General features: G+C 45.0%; 1 protein-coding gene across 1 annotated transcript in view; it reads left to right on the plus strand.

Moving 5' to 3' along the window:
- CSMD2 (CUB and Sushi multiple domains 2) overlaps positions 1–15,754 on the plus strand; it is a 576,739-nt gene that overhangs the window by 458,406 nt on the left and 102,579 nt on the right. The window contains exons 33-40 of the mRNA XM_072974827.1: positions 982–1,095; positions 7,617–7,712; positions 8,715–8,918; positions 9,291–9,415; positions 10,320–10,416; positions 11,452–11,556; positions 14,604–14,722; positions 15,227–15,296. Of these exons, the coding sequence (XP_072830928.1) occupies positions 982–1,095; positions 7,617–7,712; positions 8,715–8,918; positions 9,291–9,415; positions 10,320–10,416; positions 11,452–11,556; positions 14,604–14,722; positions 15,227–15,296 (930 nt within the window). The remainder of the gene's footprint in view (positions 1–981; positions 1,096–7,616; positions 7,713–8,714; positions 8,919–9,290; positions 9,416–10,319; positions 10,417–11,451; positions 11,557–14,603; positions 14,723–15,226; positions 15,297–15,754) is intronic.

A 15,754-nucleotide genomic window follows, 5' to 3' on the forward strand; every position in this document is an offset into this window, starting at 1 on the left:
ATCTAAAAACAATAATAGAAATGAATTTGTTACAAAACAGCAATAGACCCACAGACATAGAAAATAAACCTTTGGTTACCAAATGGGAAAAGGGAAGAATAAATTAGGAGTTTGAGATTAACAGATACACAGTACTATATATAAAATCGATAAACAACAAGGACCTACTGTATAGCACAGGGAACTCTATTCAACTTCTTGTAGTAAGCTATAATGGAAAAGAATCTGAAAATACGTGTATGTATGTATGTGTATATATATATACACACATATATATACACACATATATACATATGTGTACACATATATACATATACACATATATACACATATATATGTATGTGTATATATATAAAAATGAATCACTTTGCTGTACATCTGAAACTAACATTGTAAATCAACTACACTTCAATAAAAAATAAAATGTTTTAAAATTTTTTAAAAGAAAGGAATAAACTAAAATATAAAAATAGATAAACAAGTTTATACTGTATAGCACAAGGAACCATATTCAGTATCTTGTAGTAACTTATGGTGAAAGAGAATATGAAAATGAATCTATGTATGCTTCTATATGACTGAAGCATTAAGCTGTACATCAGAAATTGACACAACATTGGAAACTGACTATACTTCAATAAAAATATATTTAAAAAAAAAAAGAAGAAAGGAATAGAGTTAGCTCAGTTCCACCTGCACCAGCCCGGCTGTTGGGTGCAGTCCTCAGTGTCATCTTGACCCATGTGGTACAGTCCCAGCCAGGCCCTTCCCACCTCCCCACATCCCTGTGCCTGGGGTCTGGCCAGGGTGCCAATCAGCCCGTAGAAGGGCTCAGCTAGTGGGTAGTCAGTCCCCAGACCCCACAACTTCCTCTGAGGCTGCCCTGCTCCTGGCCCAGGGCACCTTGACCCCCAGGGCTTTCCCCCAACGTGGCCGCCCAGTCTTCCACATGGAGATCTCCATACCGTGTCTACTCCACAGTGGTGTTTGGACAGTTTGCCTTCTTCCACACGGCCCTCAACGACGTGGTGGAGGTGCATGATGGCCACAGCCAGCACTCCCGGCTCCTCAGCTCCCTCTCAGGCTCGCACACAGGTACTGGGCTCTGCCAGCGCTGGGATGGTGGGGGACGGGGGCACCGGAAGGGCAGGAGGCCCGGTGAGCTGGGCATGGCCACAGGTGGGATCACACCTTTGTGTGTGTGTCTGTCCTGTGCTGGTGCTGTCTCTGCAACACAGCAGTCAGCTCCTGACAACCCACACATAGAAGGGGGTTCAAGGGCTACCCTCACCCCAAGCTGTGTCTACACCACCCCCAAGTGGTGGAGCAGTCCCCTGTGGGTTTATATTGAGACCCAACATATTCTTCTAATAATAAACATACTGTATTTGTCTTGGAGGAAACAGAGGCAAGACAAAATCTTTGTAAACAGAGAATTAAAATAAAAACAACCCAGAAAGAACCACTGAAAAGATTGAGTGTATTTCCTTCCAGTCTTTCTATCCACTTAGACTTAATCTTTTATATATTTTATTGAATACAACAATATACATATTTTTATTAACATGTTCATGGTACACATTTCTCTGCTCTTATTTTCCTCTATAGTATTTTTAAATGCTGCATAATGGTCTGTCATATAGTTATTTTAAATGAATGTAATGAATTTTCTATTATTGAACATTTAGATTGTTTCTTATTTTTCACGGTCATGAATAGTAATTCACTGCATTATACACATAGCTTTATATACATCTCTATTACCTTTGCATCTCTAGAATTCGAATTGCCTAGTTAAAGAAAATGTGTGATCCTTAAAGCTTTTTATAACGAATGTCAAATATCCTTCTAGAAAATTCTTGCCATTTTGTTCACCAACAAATAAGAGGGCATGTTTGATTCTCACAAAAACTCAGTAATTAAGAAAACAAAAAAAATCATCAGCTTGAAAAGTGAAAATGGTATCTCATTTTTAAATTTGCCTTTTTTTTAAATTACTAGTTAGGTTCACCTTTTATAAGGTAATTATTGGCCCGTGCATTTTTTTGTGAATTTTCTTGTAAATTAGTGTTGATTTTTCTATTAGCATTTGTTTCCTTGCTTATTTAGTAGAGCTTGATACTATTGTAAGCCATACCCATTATATGCCATAAAAACTTCTTGTCTATAGTGTATGCTATGAAAAACTTTTCCCTCCAGTTTGTCATTTGCCATTTAATTTTCTTCAGGGTGTGTTTCAATGTCAGAAAGTCTGAATTTCCCATGATATCAAATCTATAAATGTTTTCTTTCCTCTTTTAGTTTTATGCTGATTTAATAAATATTCTGCTGTGTTTTCCTTTACTTCTTTTTTGTTTTATTGTTTCCTTTAATAGCTTTAGAATTTATTTTTATTAATAATCTGAAATAAGGACTCTAATATTCTTACAGATTTAGTCAATCAGTTGTCCTAATGAAATTTTCTAAATGCCAGATTTATATGCATTAAATTTTTATTAAGTTAAAAGTATATTCTAGACTTTTTATCCATTTCCTCTGAATGTCAGTTTATTCTTATATCAGTGTCAAAAAGCTTTAATTAGCATAATGTAATAGTAATGTTTAATACTATAATAATCTTAAACATGTACTCTAAGTCCCCATTGTCATTCTTTGTTTTGATTTTTTTTTTTTGGCTTTTCTTGCTTAATTTTGCCTCCAAATAACTTTTAGAAATATTTCGTCAAGTTAAAAAAATTGCTTTGGAATTTTCATTGGAATTCCATTAAACACATAGGTTAATTGGGGGAGAATTCACATCTTTATAATAGTAATTCTATTTCCTGTCGGGAACATGGTATGTCTATTTATTATCTTTTGAAAGAAAAAAAAAACTTTTGGAGAGGTGCTATAATTTTCATTGAGTCAGTATTCATTTTGTTAACTTTATTTATTCCTAAATATTTCATGGAAATTTTTGTTGTTGCTACTGTAAGTGAGTCTTCCCTCCTCCCCTGGTCCCTGGCCAACCCCTGCCAGTATCTTTTCTAACTGGTCTTTGCTAGTATATCATAAGACTGGTATTTTGAGCATATTCATTTTGTAAAGTCATTGAACCCTCCGTAATAAGGTTAGTCCTGCCGACTGAATCTCGGGGGTCCTTTAGGCAAGAAGCAGTATCATCTCCAAATAAATTTGTCTCATTATTTTATCTCTTTTCAGTGGTTCTTATTTTATTTTCTTCCATGGTTATTGGTCCAGTCAGGTATATTACCTTAATATCGCTGTCAATATTTTCTATGTTAGTTAAAAAAGTCCATTTTGTAATTATTTTAAATTTAACACTGCAGCTTACATAATATCCTGTGATGATCTTTAATCTCCTTTGTATTAGTGGTTATACACAAGAACAAAATAATCTGAAGAAAAAAAAAGAGGAAAGACATGATGAAACAAAAGCAGAGGTTAATTAATTAGAAAATAATAACAAACTCCATTGACTGAATGCTGTATTCATAGTTGCCCTTCTTTCTCGGCTGGACCAAGGGTTTTATGTTGTTTGTTTTGTTTTGTTTTGTTTGCTTTGTTCTGTTTTTTGCTGCTTCAACTTGTTAATTCTTTAGTAGAATGTTATTATTTCTAATTAATTAGCCTTTGCTTTTGTTTCATAATGTCTCTCCTTTTTGTCTTCCAATTATTTTGTTCTTCTTCTCCTAATTTCTTGAATTGAGAGCTTTGTTTTTTCTTCTATATAATAAAGAAGCATGTTTACAGCAATATATATATATATATATTCACATCTAAGCATAGTTTCAGCTTCATGCCATAAATTTTGCTATGTGCTATTTTCTTCATCGTTACTTTCTAAATAATCTGTGATCGTATTTTATTCTTACAGCCCAAGAGTTGTTTAAGATGGTCTCTTCTCCTCCCCCACTTCCAAGAACCTGGATTTTGTTCTTGTTACATTTAAACATCTGTGTTAATTTCTATTTTTATTGCCAGATGGTTAGAGAATGCAGCCTGTACCATTCTTACTTGGGGAATTCAGTGAGGTCCTCTCAGTAGCCAAGGGCATTTTTTTTTAATTCCTTCAGTGTCTGAGCAGAATGTGTGTTCTCTGTTGGGTAGAGAGACTCTGTGGTCGCACTGCCCGGTCTCTCATTTTAGCTCTCCCACTTGCCTGCTAGGTGCCTGTGGTCACGATGCTTGACCACCCCGAGCTTCAGTTTCCTCATGTGTAAAGTGCAGAAGGCGAAAATTCTACCTCCTAGAGTTACTGTTAGGATTAAATAAGGTTTGTAATAGCTGTTAGATTAGTCTTACTCAATTTTATTATTCAAACCCAAGATATCAGTGGTTCTCAATGAAATAGGACACCCCACATGTACACATACCATCAGGAGTTTAAGTCAGGATTTGGGGGAGCAGGATGCTTTTGCAGAATCTCTTGATTAACTGATAGGTAGGTAGATAGACAGACGTAAGTACAGCCATAGATATAGAAGTTTAAGTGTAGGTACAGGTGGAGAGAGAGAGATAGGTATACACTTAGGACCTGTAGATACAAATATGGATATATCCCTTAAGAATCAAAATGACTAACTTCAAAGGAAAAAATAATCAATTAGACTTTGTCATAATTTAAAAATATGAGTATAGATACAGGTATGGATATAGATGTATAGGACCAATAGAAATAGAAATAGGGTTGGAGATAGATGGCGGATTGGTGGATGGACGGATGGGTGGATGGGTGGGTGGATGGATGGTTGGACAGGTAGGTAGACAGAGTATAGGAACTATATGTACCAACATCAGTATACTCAGACAGTCTCTTTCTCCTCATGGGGAGAAACACTGATGACAAGCCATTGGTGCTAATGGGAGTGGACTTTGTCCCTGTCCCTCAAGTGTGTGTTGGGTGGTGGGGGGAGGGGAAGCAAAGCTTGAGGACTGTTCTCAGCAAACTTCATTTTGTTTTTCTATTGAACACATCAGTGAGAATTTGTGTGAAAGTATCTCCCACCACAACTGTGACATTTTGTTGTCTTCTTGTGTTACTAACAATGTTTGTATCTGTATTTGCCTGATTTATCTTTTCTCGTTTTCTTTGAGTCTTTTTCTTTTAGAAGGAAGTTAAGTTATTTTAGAAGTGACACATGTGGCCTGCTGTCAGTCATCTTGTTTTATTCGCCCCAGGTTTTTGTTTTTTGTTTTGCTTTTGCTTCCTCACATTTCCATTCACAGCTGACCCATCTCCGATTTCCAAGTTTTGGTTGATACACCTGGATTTTATCGATGTTATTAGTAATTATTTTATAATTGTGGGCTTCTTCCCCAAGAGCAAGTTTTAACATTTGCATTTAGTTTGGTTATTTCATTAACAATAATTGTTGGGGTTTAACTCTATTTTGCTAGTTGTCTTCATCCCAGATAGTTTTTGATTTCCCTACTTTGGTTCATTTTTTTTAGTATTGCTCGTAACTGCAGTACTTTCTGTCACCTTGCATGTAGGAAAATGCCTTTCCTTTGACGTATCATAGAAATGACAACCTGATTATAAATCAAATTATGGATCTTTCAAAACTACAGCGGTTAACTCTGTTCCAACAGTTAATATTACAGATGAGTTGAAGGCCAACCTGATTCTCTGTCCTTGTAGGCAACCCATGCTTTTCTCTTTTAAATACCTTTCATATTTTTTCTTTACTTTTAAAATTGAAAAACCCACTAGGATGTGTTGTGGTGGAAATCTCTCTTCATTAATTAGATTTGTCTCTTTGTGAACAATTGCATTCAAAACCTCAAGTCTTTCTTATGCTTAGGAAAATTGTCTTCTTTCTCAAATTATTTTTTCTCCTTTAATTTCTCTTGTCTTCTCTCTGTAGAATTCTTGATGTATGCACATTGGATTTTTTTCTATCTATCTTCCATGTCACTTGTCATTTGCCTTATTAGTTTAATCTCTTTCTTTTGCTTCTGTGGAGTCTGGAAGGACTCCCCAAATTTAATCTCCACTTGGCTGTTCAATTTCTGCAGAATCCAGCTCTGTGTGCTAGGGTTTCTCATCTCCTTGTAGCCTTTATTGATGTCAGATCTGTTCTTTGGTACATCTTCCTCCTCTGATTTCAGAGATGCAATGCTAGATTAATCTTGTGACAACCATGATTGAAAATCTTCTGAGATTTTTTACCTGTTCTTTCTTGTAGTTCACAGAAAGATACTTGCTTTGATTTCTGAGAGGTCTCCTCCCTTAAAATTCTGGAGTCTTTTCTTAAGTCCAGTGATTTTTCCCTGGAGTGGGAAATCTGCATATGTCCAGGGTTGGAAGTTGAAATGGATTCTATGCAAGATTATGGGGGTCCTGCTGCACATATATCAGCCCAGGCGATGGGAGGATGGAAAAGTTGAGTTTGCTCTGCTCACATTGAGAGGAGGAGCTAAAGATGGTGATGATAATCAAGAGAGGCTTTTTCTTCATGACGTTCTTTTTCGCTCTGGCAGCCAGAAGTTAGCTGGGGCAGTGACTCCTAGCCTCAGCCGTCTGGTACCCACATAAATCAAAGTGTGTTGTGCAAAAGGCTCTCCACTCCCCATGGCCAGTAGCATCACATGGGCTTTCTGAAGTGCCTCCCAGTGGCTCCTTGGCTGGTCCCAACTCCAGCCGTCACTACAGTGGAGGTGTAGCCTGCTTTCCTTCTGGTGGTGGGGTCAGCAGACATTCCCAGGGGCCCATAAGTGTACTGGGGGCAGCATGCAGAGTGGCCATACCACTGCCTGTCAATCACATTCACCCTCAGCTTCCCCGGGAAGGGGTTGGTGAGCAGGACCGTGCCTCATGGCTGCAGGAGCAGTCGCTGCTTTCCTGACCCTCATCCATCTGCACCACACCAAGCAGTAGACATGTCTAGCTTCTGATGTAAAGGCTGTTGGGCTTCCTTGGCTTCCTGTGCCTGTGCAGACTTCCCTCAATTTATGTGCTCTTGGTTGGGTGACAATACTCTGCCTGGGAGAGTCCCAGCTTTCACTTGGTTGTCCCAGCATAATTATTCAGAGCATGCCCTTTGACTCCTCCAAGTGTCCCTATACAAGCAATAAATTCTGTGATTACTCTTGTTATCAGTCATTTCTCAGGACATCTAGGAAAAGCCAGTTGCTCTCAGATGATCACATCACCTTCCTTCCCAGAAGTTGCGGCCTTTTTTTTTTTTTTTTTTTTTTGGCTTTATCAGATTGATGTCAGTTTTCCAAGTCAACCGCCAGTCAGTTTAGGGATGATCACTCTCCCTGTCCCAGCGGGTCAGCACATCTTGAGAAGCTTCCTCCTTTCCAGGCAGGTCATTTCATCTTTCTGAACCTTTCTTTCTTGATCTATAAACTGGGGTACTGAACTCTTGTCATGCCAAGCTCTCATTGGCCATAGGTCAAGGTAAGACCTTGATGCAAAAGCTTTCTGTAAACTTCAAACTAAAGTGTAGTAGAAATGCGAGGTTTTCTTTCAGGAAGACTTGGGAGGTGGAAGGAGTTGCTTTGTGGGGTGTGGGCAGCCCCTCCTTCCTGGCCAGGATCTTATCACCTGGGCCCGTCAGCTGGACTCACTATCTTCCTCCCCTCCTCACCCTTTATCTCGGCAGGAGAATCGCTGCCCCTGGCCACCTCCAATCAAGTCCTCATTAAGTTCAGTGCCAAAGGCCAAGTACCAGCCAGAGGCTTCCATTTTGTCTACCAAGGTATGCAGGACGTGGACACAGGAGGTGTGAAGGCCGTTTCAGTTCTTCTGTGACTGAAGGAACAGGGACTTTCAACCCCTAGTCTTGGCCTCATTCTTAGGGTGTTTGGGGACAATTACTGATTTGTGGGGCAGTTCCCTGAAATTCAGTTGAATTTCATACATTCATGTACCCAACAGACAATTCTTAGGCCAAACTCCATGTTGAATCAGGGGAGAGAGCAGAGATGGGAAGCTAATTGGGCCTCCCTGCCCCCCAGCTCCCCTACTCCCCAGTGTCTGGCATGGTCCTGGTGGCACTGGGACGACCAGCCCAGGCCTCTTACCTAGACCCTCTCCTGTGGAGCTTGGTTTTGTCTGCGAGGCCCAGGAAAGGCGTGGGGAAGACGTAGGCTTTGGAGTGAGCCGGCCGTGGACAAGCAAGTCTTGGAGCACGCTGGCCTTCACTTGCAGGCCCCAGCCTCTCTTCGTCCAGGAGAATGTCCACTCTTTTAGGGCCCAGGTTCTAAGAGAGGCCCTGGTCATTCCATTGCCCATGATGGGCTGCCCTGTTCAGGGCTGATCCTGCCACTGGGACACCCTCCCTGGGCGCTGGGTTAAAAGGTCCCATCTGCCACTGTAGGAAGGGGGGCAGGGAGATTGAGGTCGTGAGAGCAGGGCCCTGGGCAGGGTCTTGGAGCACATGGGGAGAAGAGGCCAAAGGCAGGGTGAAGGGAAGAGGAGGGGCCATTCTCCCTGTTAGGGGGCATGTGACCCTGATGGGCGAGGGGCTTCACTGGGAGGCGAAGAGCACAGCTGAGCCTCAAGTCTGGGCCGGGGGCTCACAATGCCTCCTGTGGTTTCCAGAAGCTCTGCTCCAATATTGTGTATCCAGCTCTATTTCAGTGAGATGGGCACCATCCCAGAAAGCCCCCTCCCCCTGCCGAAGGGAAAGCCCGGAGCCTCTCAGGGCCCCGCCCAGACTGTCTCAGTTCCAGCCCCTCAGTGCCCTTGTCCCCTGCAGCGGTGCCCCGGACCAGTGCCACCCAGTGCAGCTCCGTGCCGGAGCCCCGCTACGGCAGGAGGCTAGGCAGCGACTTCTCCGTGGGGGCCGTCATCCGCTTCGAATGCAACTCGGGCTATGCCCTGCAGGGGTCCCCAGAAATCGAGTGCCTCCCGGTTCCTGGGGCCTTGGCCCAGTGGAATGTGTCAGCACCAACATGTGTGGGTGAGTAGTGGACAACCAGGACTTGGGGAAGAGGGTGGCCAGCAAACAGTCTTTTCTCCCTGAGGGGAGCAGCAACACCGGCCAGCATAACCTAAGAGGATGCCAAACACTTGTCCTGTGGGTCAGTGTGGAGACAGCAGGAGGGATGCTGGAGGGGGACACGTGTGAGGGCAGGAGCAGCATCCTGGTCCCTGAGGAGAGTTGTATGGGGAGGAGGCAGGACGGGGGCCCATGGGAGCAGCCAGCAGGGGGAGGAGTCACAGCGAAGCGGGGGAGCCCTGGGAGGAGTCTGCTTGGGGAGGTTCCCCTTGGGGACCCACAGGGACAGCGGGGTGACGGGGGAGCCTCTGACCAGTGCCGCCTCTTTGGCAGTGCCCTGTGGAGGCAACCTCACGGAGCGCAGGGGCACAATCCTGTCCCCCGGCTTCCCGGAGCCCTATCTCAACAGCCTCAACTGCGTGTGGAAGATCGTGGTCCCCGAAGGTGCTGGCATCCAGGTAAGGGCGAGGAGACGCCTCAGTTCGGGGTGGTGGCTGGGAGGAGACATAGCAGCTGTCCCTGCCCAGCAGGCCAGGTGCAGTGGTGAGGCCCACAAACAGGAAAACACAGCAGCTCACGGCCCAGGAGCCTCAGGGGGCCTGAGAGGGACGCGTAAATCAGGGAGGACGAGGGGTGGGCAGTGGCTCGGCCATCAGGGAAGCCAGACGAAGGAAGTAGGCCTGAAGCTGGAGTGTGAAGACTGGGGAGGATTTGTAGGTGATGGTTTTCAAAGGGCCTGAAGGGTTCTTGAGGTTGTAGGGGAGAAAAGAGGGGGCTCTGCAGGTGGGGGGAAGGAGCAGACCGACAAGCATGGAAACAGCCTGAGGGAGCAGCAGAATCGGGGCCCTCTCTGGTGCCCAGTGGTAAGGGCGGAGTAGGGGAGACTCAGAGCTGCTGCGGTGGCAGGGAAAGACAGCCAGGGCCCGCAAGGCCAACAGAGAGGCAGCAAGCAGGATTGGAGGTGGAGAGGTCCGGCCGGGAGTGGGTTACCTGCTCACTGCTGCAGAGGTGTCTGGTGCAACCGGGACCACGAAGTAGGGAAACCCAAGGAGTGCCGGAGGGATGAGAAGGCCATTCAGGTGGAAGTCATCCTACTTCCTGGAATTTCCTTTCCCCATCGTCCGCCTTACAGAGCACACTTACTGTCTTGTAGTCACTTCACACCTCTCTCCCTGACTGCACCCGGAGCTCCTTGGGGACAGGGGCCGCCTCTCACTTTTATCAAAGTTCTCAGCACCGTGTCAGGTCCAGTCTCAGTGCTCAATAACTGAATGAACTGTGTGAAGGGAGGAGAGGGGAGTGAGGGGAGGAGGGAGGGACGTGGGCTGCCCAACCAACAGTTCAATCCCCTTGCCTTCCCAGATTCAAGTCATCAGTTTTGTCACGGAGCAGAACTGGGACTCGCTGGAAGTGTTTGACGGTGCAGACAACACTGTAACCATGCTGGGGAGTTTCTCAGGTGAGGTGGGGTATCCAGGGACCTCGACTCAGAGGGACAGTGGTGGACTTTTATTATTATTGTTGTTGTTGTTGAAATATAATTCACATGCCATAAAACTTACCATTTTACAGTGTACAATTTAGTGGGTTTTAGTAAGTTCATAAAGTTCTACAACCATCATCACTATCTAATCCCGAAACATTTTCATCACCCCAAAAAGAAACCAGGTACCATCTGTATACACTGCCCGTCTCTGTGGATTTGCTTGTTCCAGACATTTTATATAAATGGGTTCCTACAATATGTGGCCTTCTGGGTCTGGCTTCTGTCACTTAGCATAATGTTTGCAAAGGTCACCACGTGGCAGTGCACATTAGCGCTGCATCACGGAGAGACCACATTTCATTCGTCCATCTGGTTGTTTCCACTTGTTGGCTAATTATGAATAATGCTGCTATGAACGTTCACGTACAAGTTTCCATGGAAACGTGTTTTCAGTTCTCTTGGGTATGCACCCAGGAATGCCTGGATCATATTGTAATTTCATATTTAACTTTTTTGAGGGGCTGCACCATTTTCCATCCCAGTGATGGACTTCTAAGTGTGGTGTATGATTTTTGCCCAGAATCCAGGGCAATTATCTGGGTCTTTTAGACCCCAGGACTCCATGTTATCAAAATATAAGAGTCATGTGCCCCTAGATAAACTGTCTACACTGCCTGGATTGCCCAGAGGATTATCCATGTCAGAGTCACTTTGACGATGGCTGGAAGGGGACCAAACTCATAGGCCACGTGAGGAAGTTACCCTACTGCTGGTGTGGGACTCTCCCACTGCTGTTTTGCAGGAAGTTGTTTGGAGTCTCTCCTCCCTCAGCCATCGTTAATCCAGCACTCCGAGGGGTGCTGATTTGTCATTTAGGGGGTTTGATAACTGGGGACATCTGGAGACTGTGGGAGCAGAATGTCAGCAGGTAGCAATAGCAAGAGAAATGGGGAGGTGCCCGGGGGTGAGAGGAGGCCGAGCCTGAGTGGTCCCTGTGTCCTTGTCTAGGGACGACCGTGCCTGCCCTTCTGAACAGCACCTCCAACCAGCTCTACCTTCACTTCTACTCAGACATCAGCGTGTCTGCAGCTGGCTTCCACTTGGAGTACAAAAGTAAGAATCCAGTCTCAGCTGCACGCAGGGGTCAGGGTGGGAACTGACAGGGCCCAAGGTCCCACGCTGAGCAGGGCTTACCCTGGGGCTGTGTATTCTCCACCCCGCTTAAGCCTTACGCAGACCTCGATGAAGACACTAAAGCTCAGAGAAGGTCTGAAACCTCCTCCAGACGCACAGCCAGTAAGCGATGGAGCCAGGGTCTGTTACTCAAAAGCCTGTGTGCTTCCTTGGTGTCCACACAGGAATGGGAAGGGGGCCCGGTCACTGGCCGCAGCCCAGGCCCTCTTCTCCTCCAGTCCTAAAAAGTAACCTCTCCAACTGGTCGGTGATGCAGTTGTCTTTAAGTTCCTCTCCTCATTGGAAACTTCATTTCTCTTCCACCAGATTTCTCTTTTCACCCTCAAAACCTTACATCCTGGCTTCCAGCATCCCTAGGGAGTCACAACTAAAAACTCTTCAAGAAAAAGGGTTGCAGGGAGAGTAGGGGGTACAGACTCCTGGGCATAAGATAAACTCAAGGGTATATTATGTAACACAGGGAAGACAGCCACTATTTTGTAATAGCTGTAAATGGAGAGTAACCTTTTAAATTGTATTTAAATTTTTTTTTTAATTTTAAAGAAAAGAAAAAGGGTTGCAGATATGCCTTGTGGAGTAGCAAAGACAGAGGTTGCTGGGGTATCTGCTTTCATCGTGAGACTGCCTGCCCATCCCCCTCCCCACTGGGTGCAGGAAAGAATAAGTAGCTGCAGTGTTTGTTACACATTCATTCAGCAAATCCTACCTGAGTGTTCACAGCGTGCCAGGTGCGATGCTGGGTTTTGCTAGGATTGGGTGAGATCAAGATGGGTCAGTCCTCTCAGAGTCCCTGGGAGAGAGGCAGACCGAGAAGGGCATGACAGCGTGCCAGGTGTTCTCAGGGATGTGGCCAGGAGGTGCAGCGGTGGTTCCAAGGACAGAACAGTCACTTGTCCCCGGGGCTGGGTGAAGAAGAGAATGTCATGAAGACAGTGTGGCACGCGTGCCCTGTGCTAGATGCCCACAAAACTGAATAAGACACAGCACAGAAAGTCTGGGGGGAGATGGACATGGAAGCATGTAGTGCAACCTGACATGCTAGGGGAGTACGGAACAGGGGAGCCCAACCTGGCCAGGGGAGACTGTACGCCAAGGGATGCCTGAGTTAGGTCTGGAAAGAGAAGACATGTGGGAGGGGATGGCGGGCTGGACCATCTTTAACAGGGTGGGCCTGTGCAGAAGAAGCCCCACTTGGTGCTAGAGGCCTGATAAGGTCAGCATCACCCAGCTGGTCTCCAAAATGAATGAGTTTTGTCCAGGGAGCTGGATCCCAGGATGCTCATCACCAGAGAGAACTGAGAGTGCAGCTTGTCAGAAAGCCCTGGGGCAGCTCGAAGCAAAGACCTTGAAGGGTAGAGCATAGGACAGGGGCCTCCGAGACCTTCCTCCCGCGGACCTCTCAAGCCTCACTCACCTCCCGGGGTGAAGTGTTCTGGGCTCTTGAATAATTCACACTTTTCCTTTTACCCACCTTTTTCTGTTCTCTCCAGTTTTGCTTCCTTATCCAATATTTATATTTCCTTACCCAATATTTAAATTTGAACCTCCTAGAATCTTCTCTTTTCTTTCTTATTCCAAAGATAGACTTCCTTCCTAAATTTCTTTGTCATTCTACTGCCTCGTCCCCAGGAAAAATTCACCTCTTCATATTTTGTGTGTTGTTGTTGTCATTATTCTGCTGATGTTTATCCTGCGCTGTCCTCTCACAGTGGAAAGAGCTAGGGGAAAACCAGTCCCCACTAGTATTTGGAGGCTAAAATTCCTAGGAGCCAAGACCTTGCTGTTCTGTCTTTGTTTTGTAGATAATCTACAAAGAGGGTACAGAAGAGGAGAATTAACTGCTATTGTAGAGGCAAATGGTTTTGAAGGGTACTGAAAAGTCCCATCTACTGCTGACTCATATTTAATGTTTATTTAATTGAAATGGAAATGGAACAATATGCTCTCAAAAGTAATAAATTGCATATGATGTTTTAAACGGCTCCCTTTGTTGTCAGCATGGCTTAAATAAAATCAAGCTGTGCAATGTTAGAGAAATTAGAATGGATTTCTCTGCCTCCCTCCTCCTTTTTCTCTGTCCTCACCTTTCTCCTCGCTCCGTTTTTAAGTCCACCACATTCTTTTGCTCTTGCCCTCTCTCTTTTTCTCTCTGCCCCTCCTCCTTCTGGCCACCACTGCCATTCCAGTAAATTAGTCTTGGGTTACTAAGTTGTGATCACCCCCACTAAAGACTGACTTGCATTCTACTTGGAGTGCAGGGAGGAGAGGAGAAAAAAAGACAAGATAACATCCAAGATGAAGAACTTTTTTTTTTAACATTTTTTTATTGAGTTATAGTCATTTTACAATGTTGGTCAAATACCAGTGTAGAGCACAATTTTTCAGTTATACATGAACATACACATATTCATTATCACTTTTTTTCGCTGTGAGCTACCAGGAGATCTTGTATATATTTCCCTGTGTTGTACAAAATAATTTTGTTTATCTTTAAATTCAGCTCGATTATTGTTTTAACGCTGTCATTGGGGTCTTTTGTCCCAGATGCTAAGATTTGTGGACATAGGACAAAACAGCTTTCATTTCTAAGCATCACATTCACTTCTTGAAGGCACTTGTGGGACAGAAATTGCCTGGGAAGAGCATGAGGGAACTTTCTGGAGTAATAGCAGTGTTATGTAGTTTTAAGCCCAGTGGGCAGGTGGGCAGCCAGAGTTCCCAGATGATACCTCCTGCCTCAGGAGGCTTTGGTCTGATGAGCCTCTGTGCCATATAAATTCTGATTTCCTCCATGCACTGTGAGGTATAAGGTTTGGGAAGCAGTAAGCTAGAGGCTGAGAGGAGAGAAAGTAGAGAAGGCACAACTTGGAGGCAGCTTCTCCTCTCTGCCACCACCATCGTCCTCCGCCTACTAGTGCATCGACCTGATGGGCTTGTCCATTCTCCTGTCTGTCTGTCTCCTCTAGCGGTGGGCCTGAGCAGCTGTCCAGAACCTGCTGTGCCCAGTAACGGGGTGAAGACAGGCGAGCGCTACTTGGTGAACGATGTGGTCTCTTTCCAGTGTGAGCCAGGCTATGCCCTCCAGGTACCTCGCCATGACCCCTGGGGGAGGTATCCCCTGAGCGGTGATCAGCCAGCCTTCCACCAGCAGAGTTATAGTCATCAAAGAACAGAAAGAAGCCCCCCAGCCCCCAGCTCCCCAGGGACCATTATCCCCTCTTGGAGCTGTTCACACAAAAGACAAAGTGATGACTTTACATTTGGCACAAGCCGATCTTGAATGTGTTCCTGCAAAGTTTTGGTTAGATTAGACTCTGGGAAAATTTAATTTTCCTTTCAAGGCCATGAGGGAATCTAGTAATTAAAGGAATCTCACAAGGAACCTTTAATAATGAGAATTCTTTAGTGATGGTTGTTATTAAGCATCCTTCCCCAAGCCTCTCTCCCTCTGCCTCACTCCTTGTCCCACAGTGGATCCTTGTATCTTGTTCCTTAACCCAAGGCCCTAGAACAAGCCCCCCTGCTCTGGGTTGTACATGCATTTGTGCCCGTGGGGGCTGCTAGCCCACCCTGTTCCTGATTCCTCCAGGGCCACGCCCACATCTCCTGTATGCCCGGAACCGTGCGGCGCTGGAATTTCCCTCCTCCGCTCTGTATTGGTAAGACAGCCCTGACTTTTCTGATTCCTTCAAATCTGTTTCTACCAGGATTTGAGCTTGGTCACATATCACCAGGATCAAGTTCAAATCCAAAGGAAGTTTGGGATTCCAGTTCTGCTCGAAGACGGTAGTTTCAGACATGTTTTTGTAAGCTTAAACTCTCAAGATTTCATGACCTTTGGAAACCTTTATCCACCAAATGAAACGTGACAGGAGCCCTGCCCATTCGAAAATATGATGATGACTTTTCTGATTGCAGATCATCCGCCAAACCCCGAGTGGAACCTCTGGGCACGTTGGGCTTTCCCCTGTGACTTCCATGGCACAGGCAGAATCCACTGCAGAGGAAGGCTGGGGGTTCCCTGTGAAACGATTTAGCTTGGTTTGGTTTCTGTGCTAAGCAGTGATGAAGAGTTCACTGTATACAAGAAAAGACAGGGTCTCCACTCTTGGCAGCT

This window comes from Vicugna pacos, chromosome 13, assembly GCF_048564905.1.
Source record: "Vicugna pacos chromosome 13, VicPac4, whole genome shotgun sequence".
Taxonomy (NCBI): Eukaryota; Metazoa; Chordata; class Mammalia; order Artiodactyla; family Camelidae; genus Vicugna; species Vicugna pacos.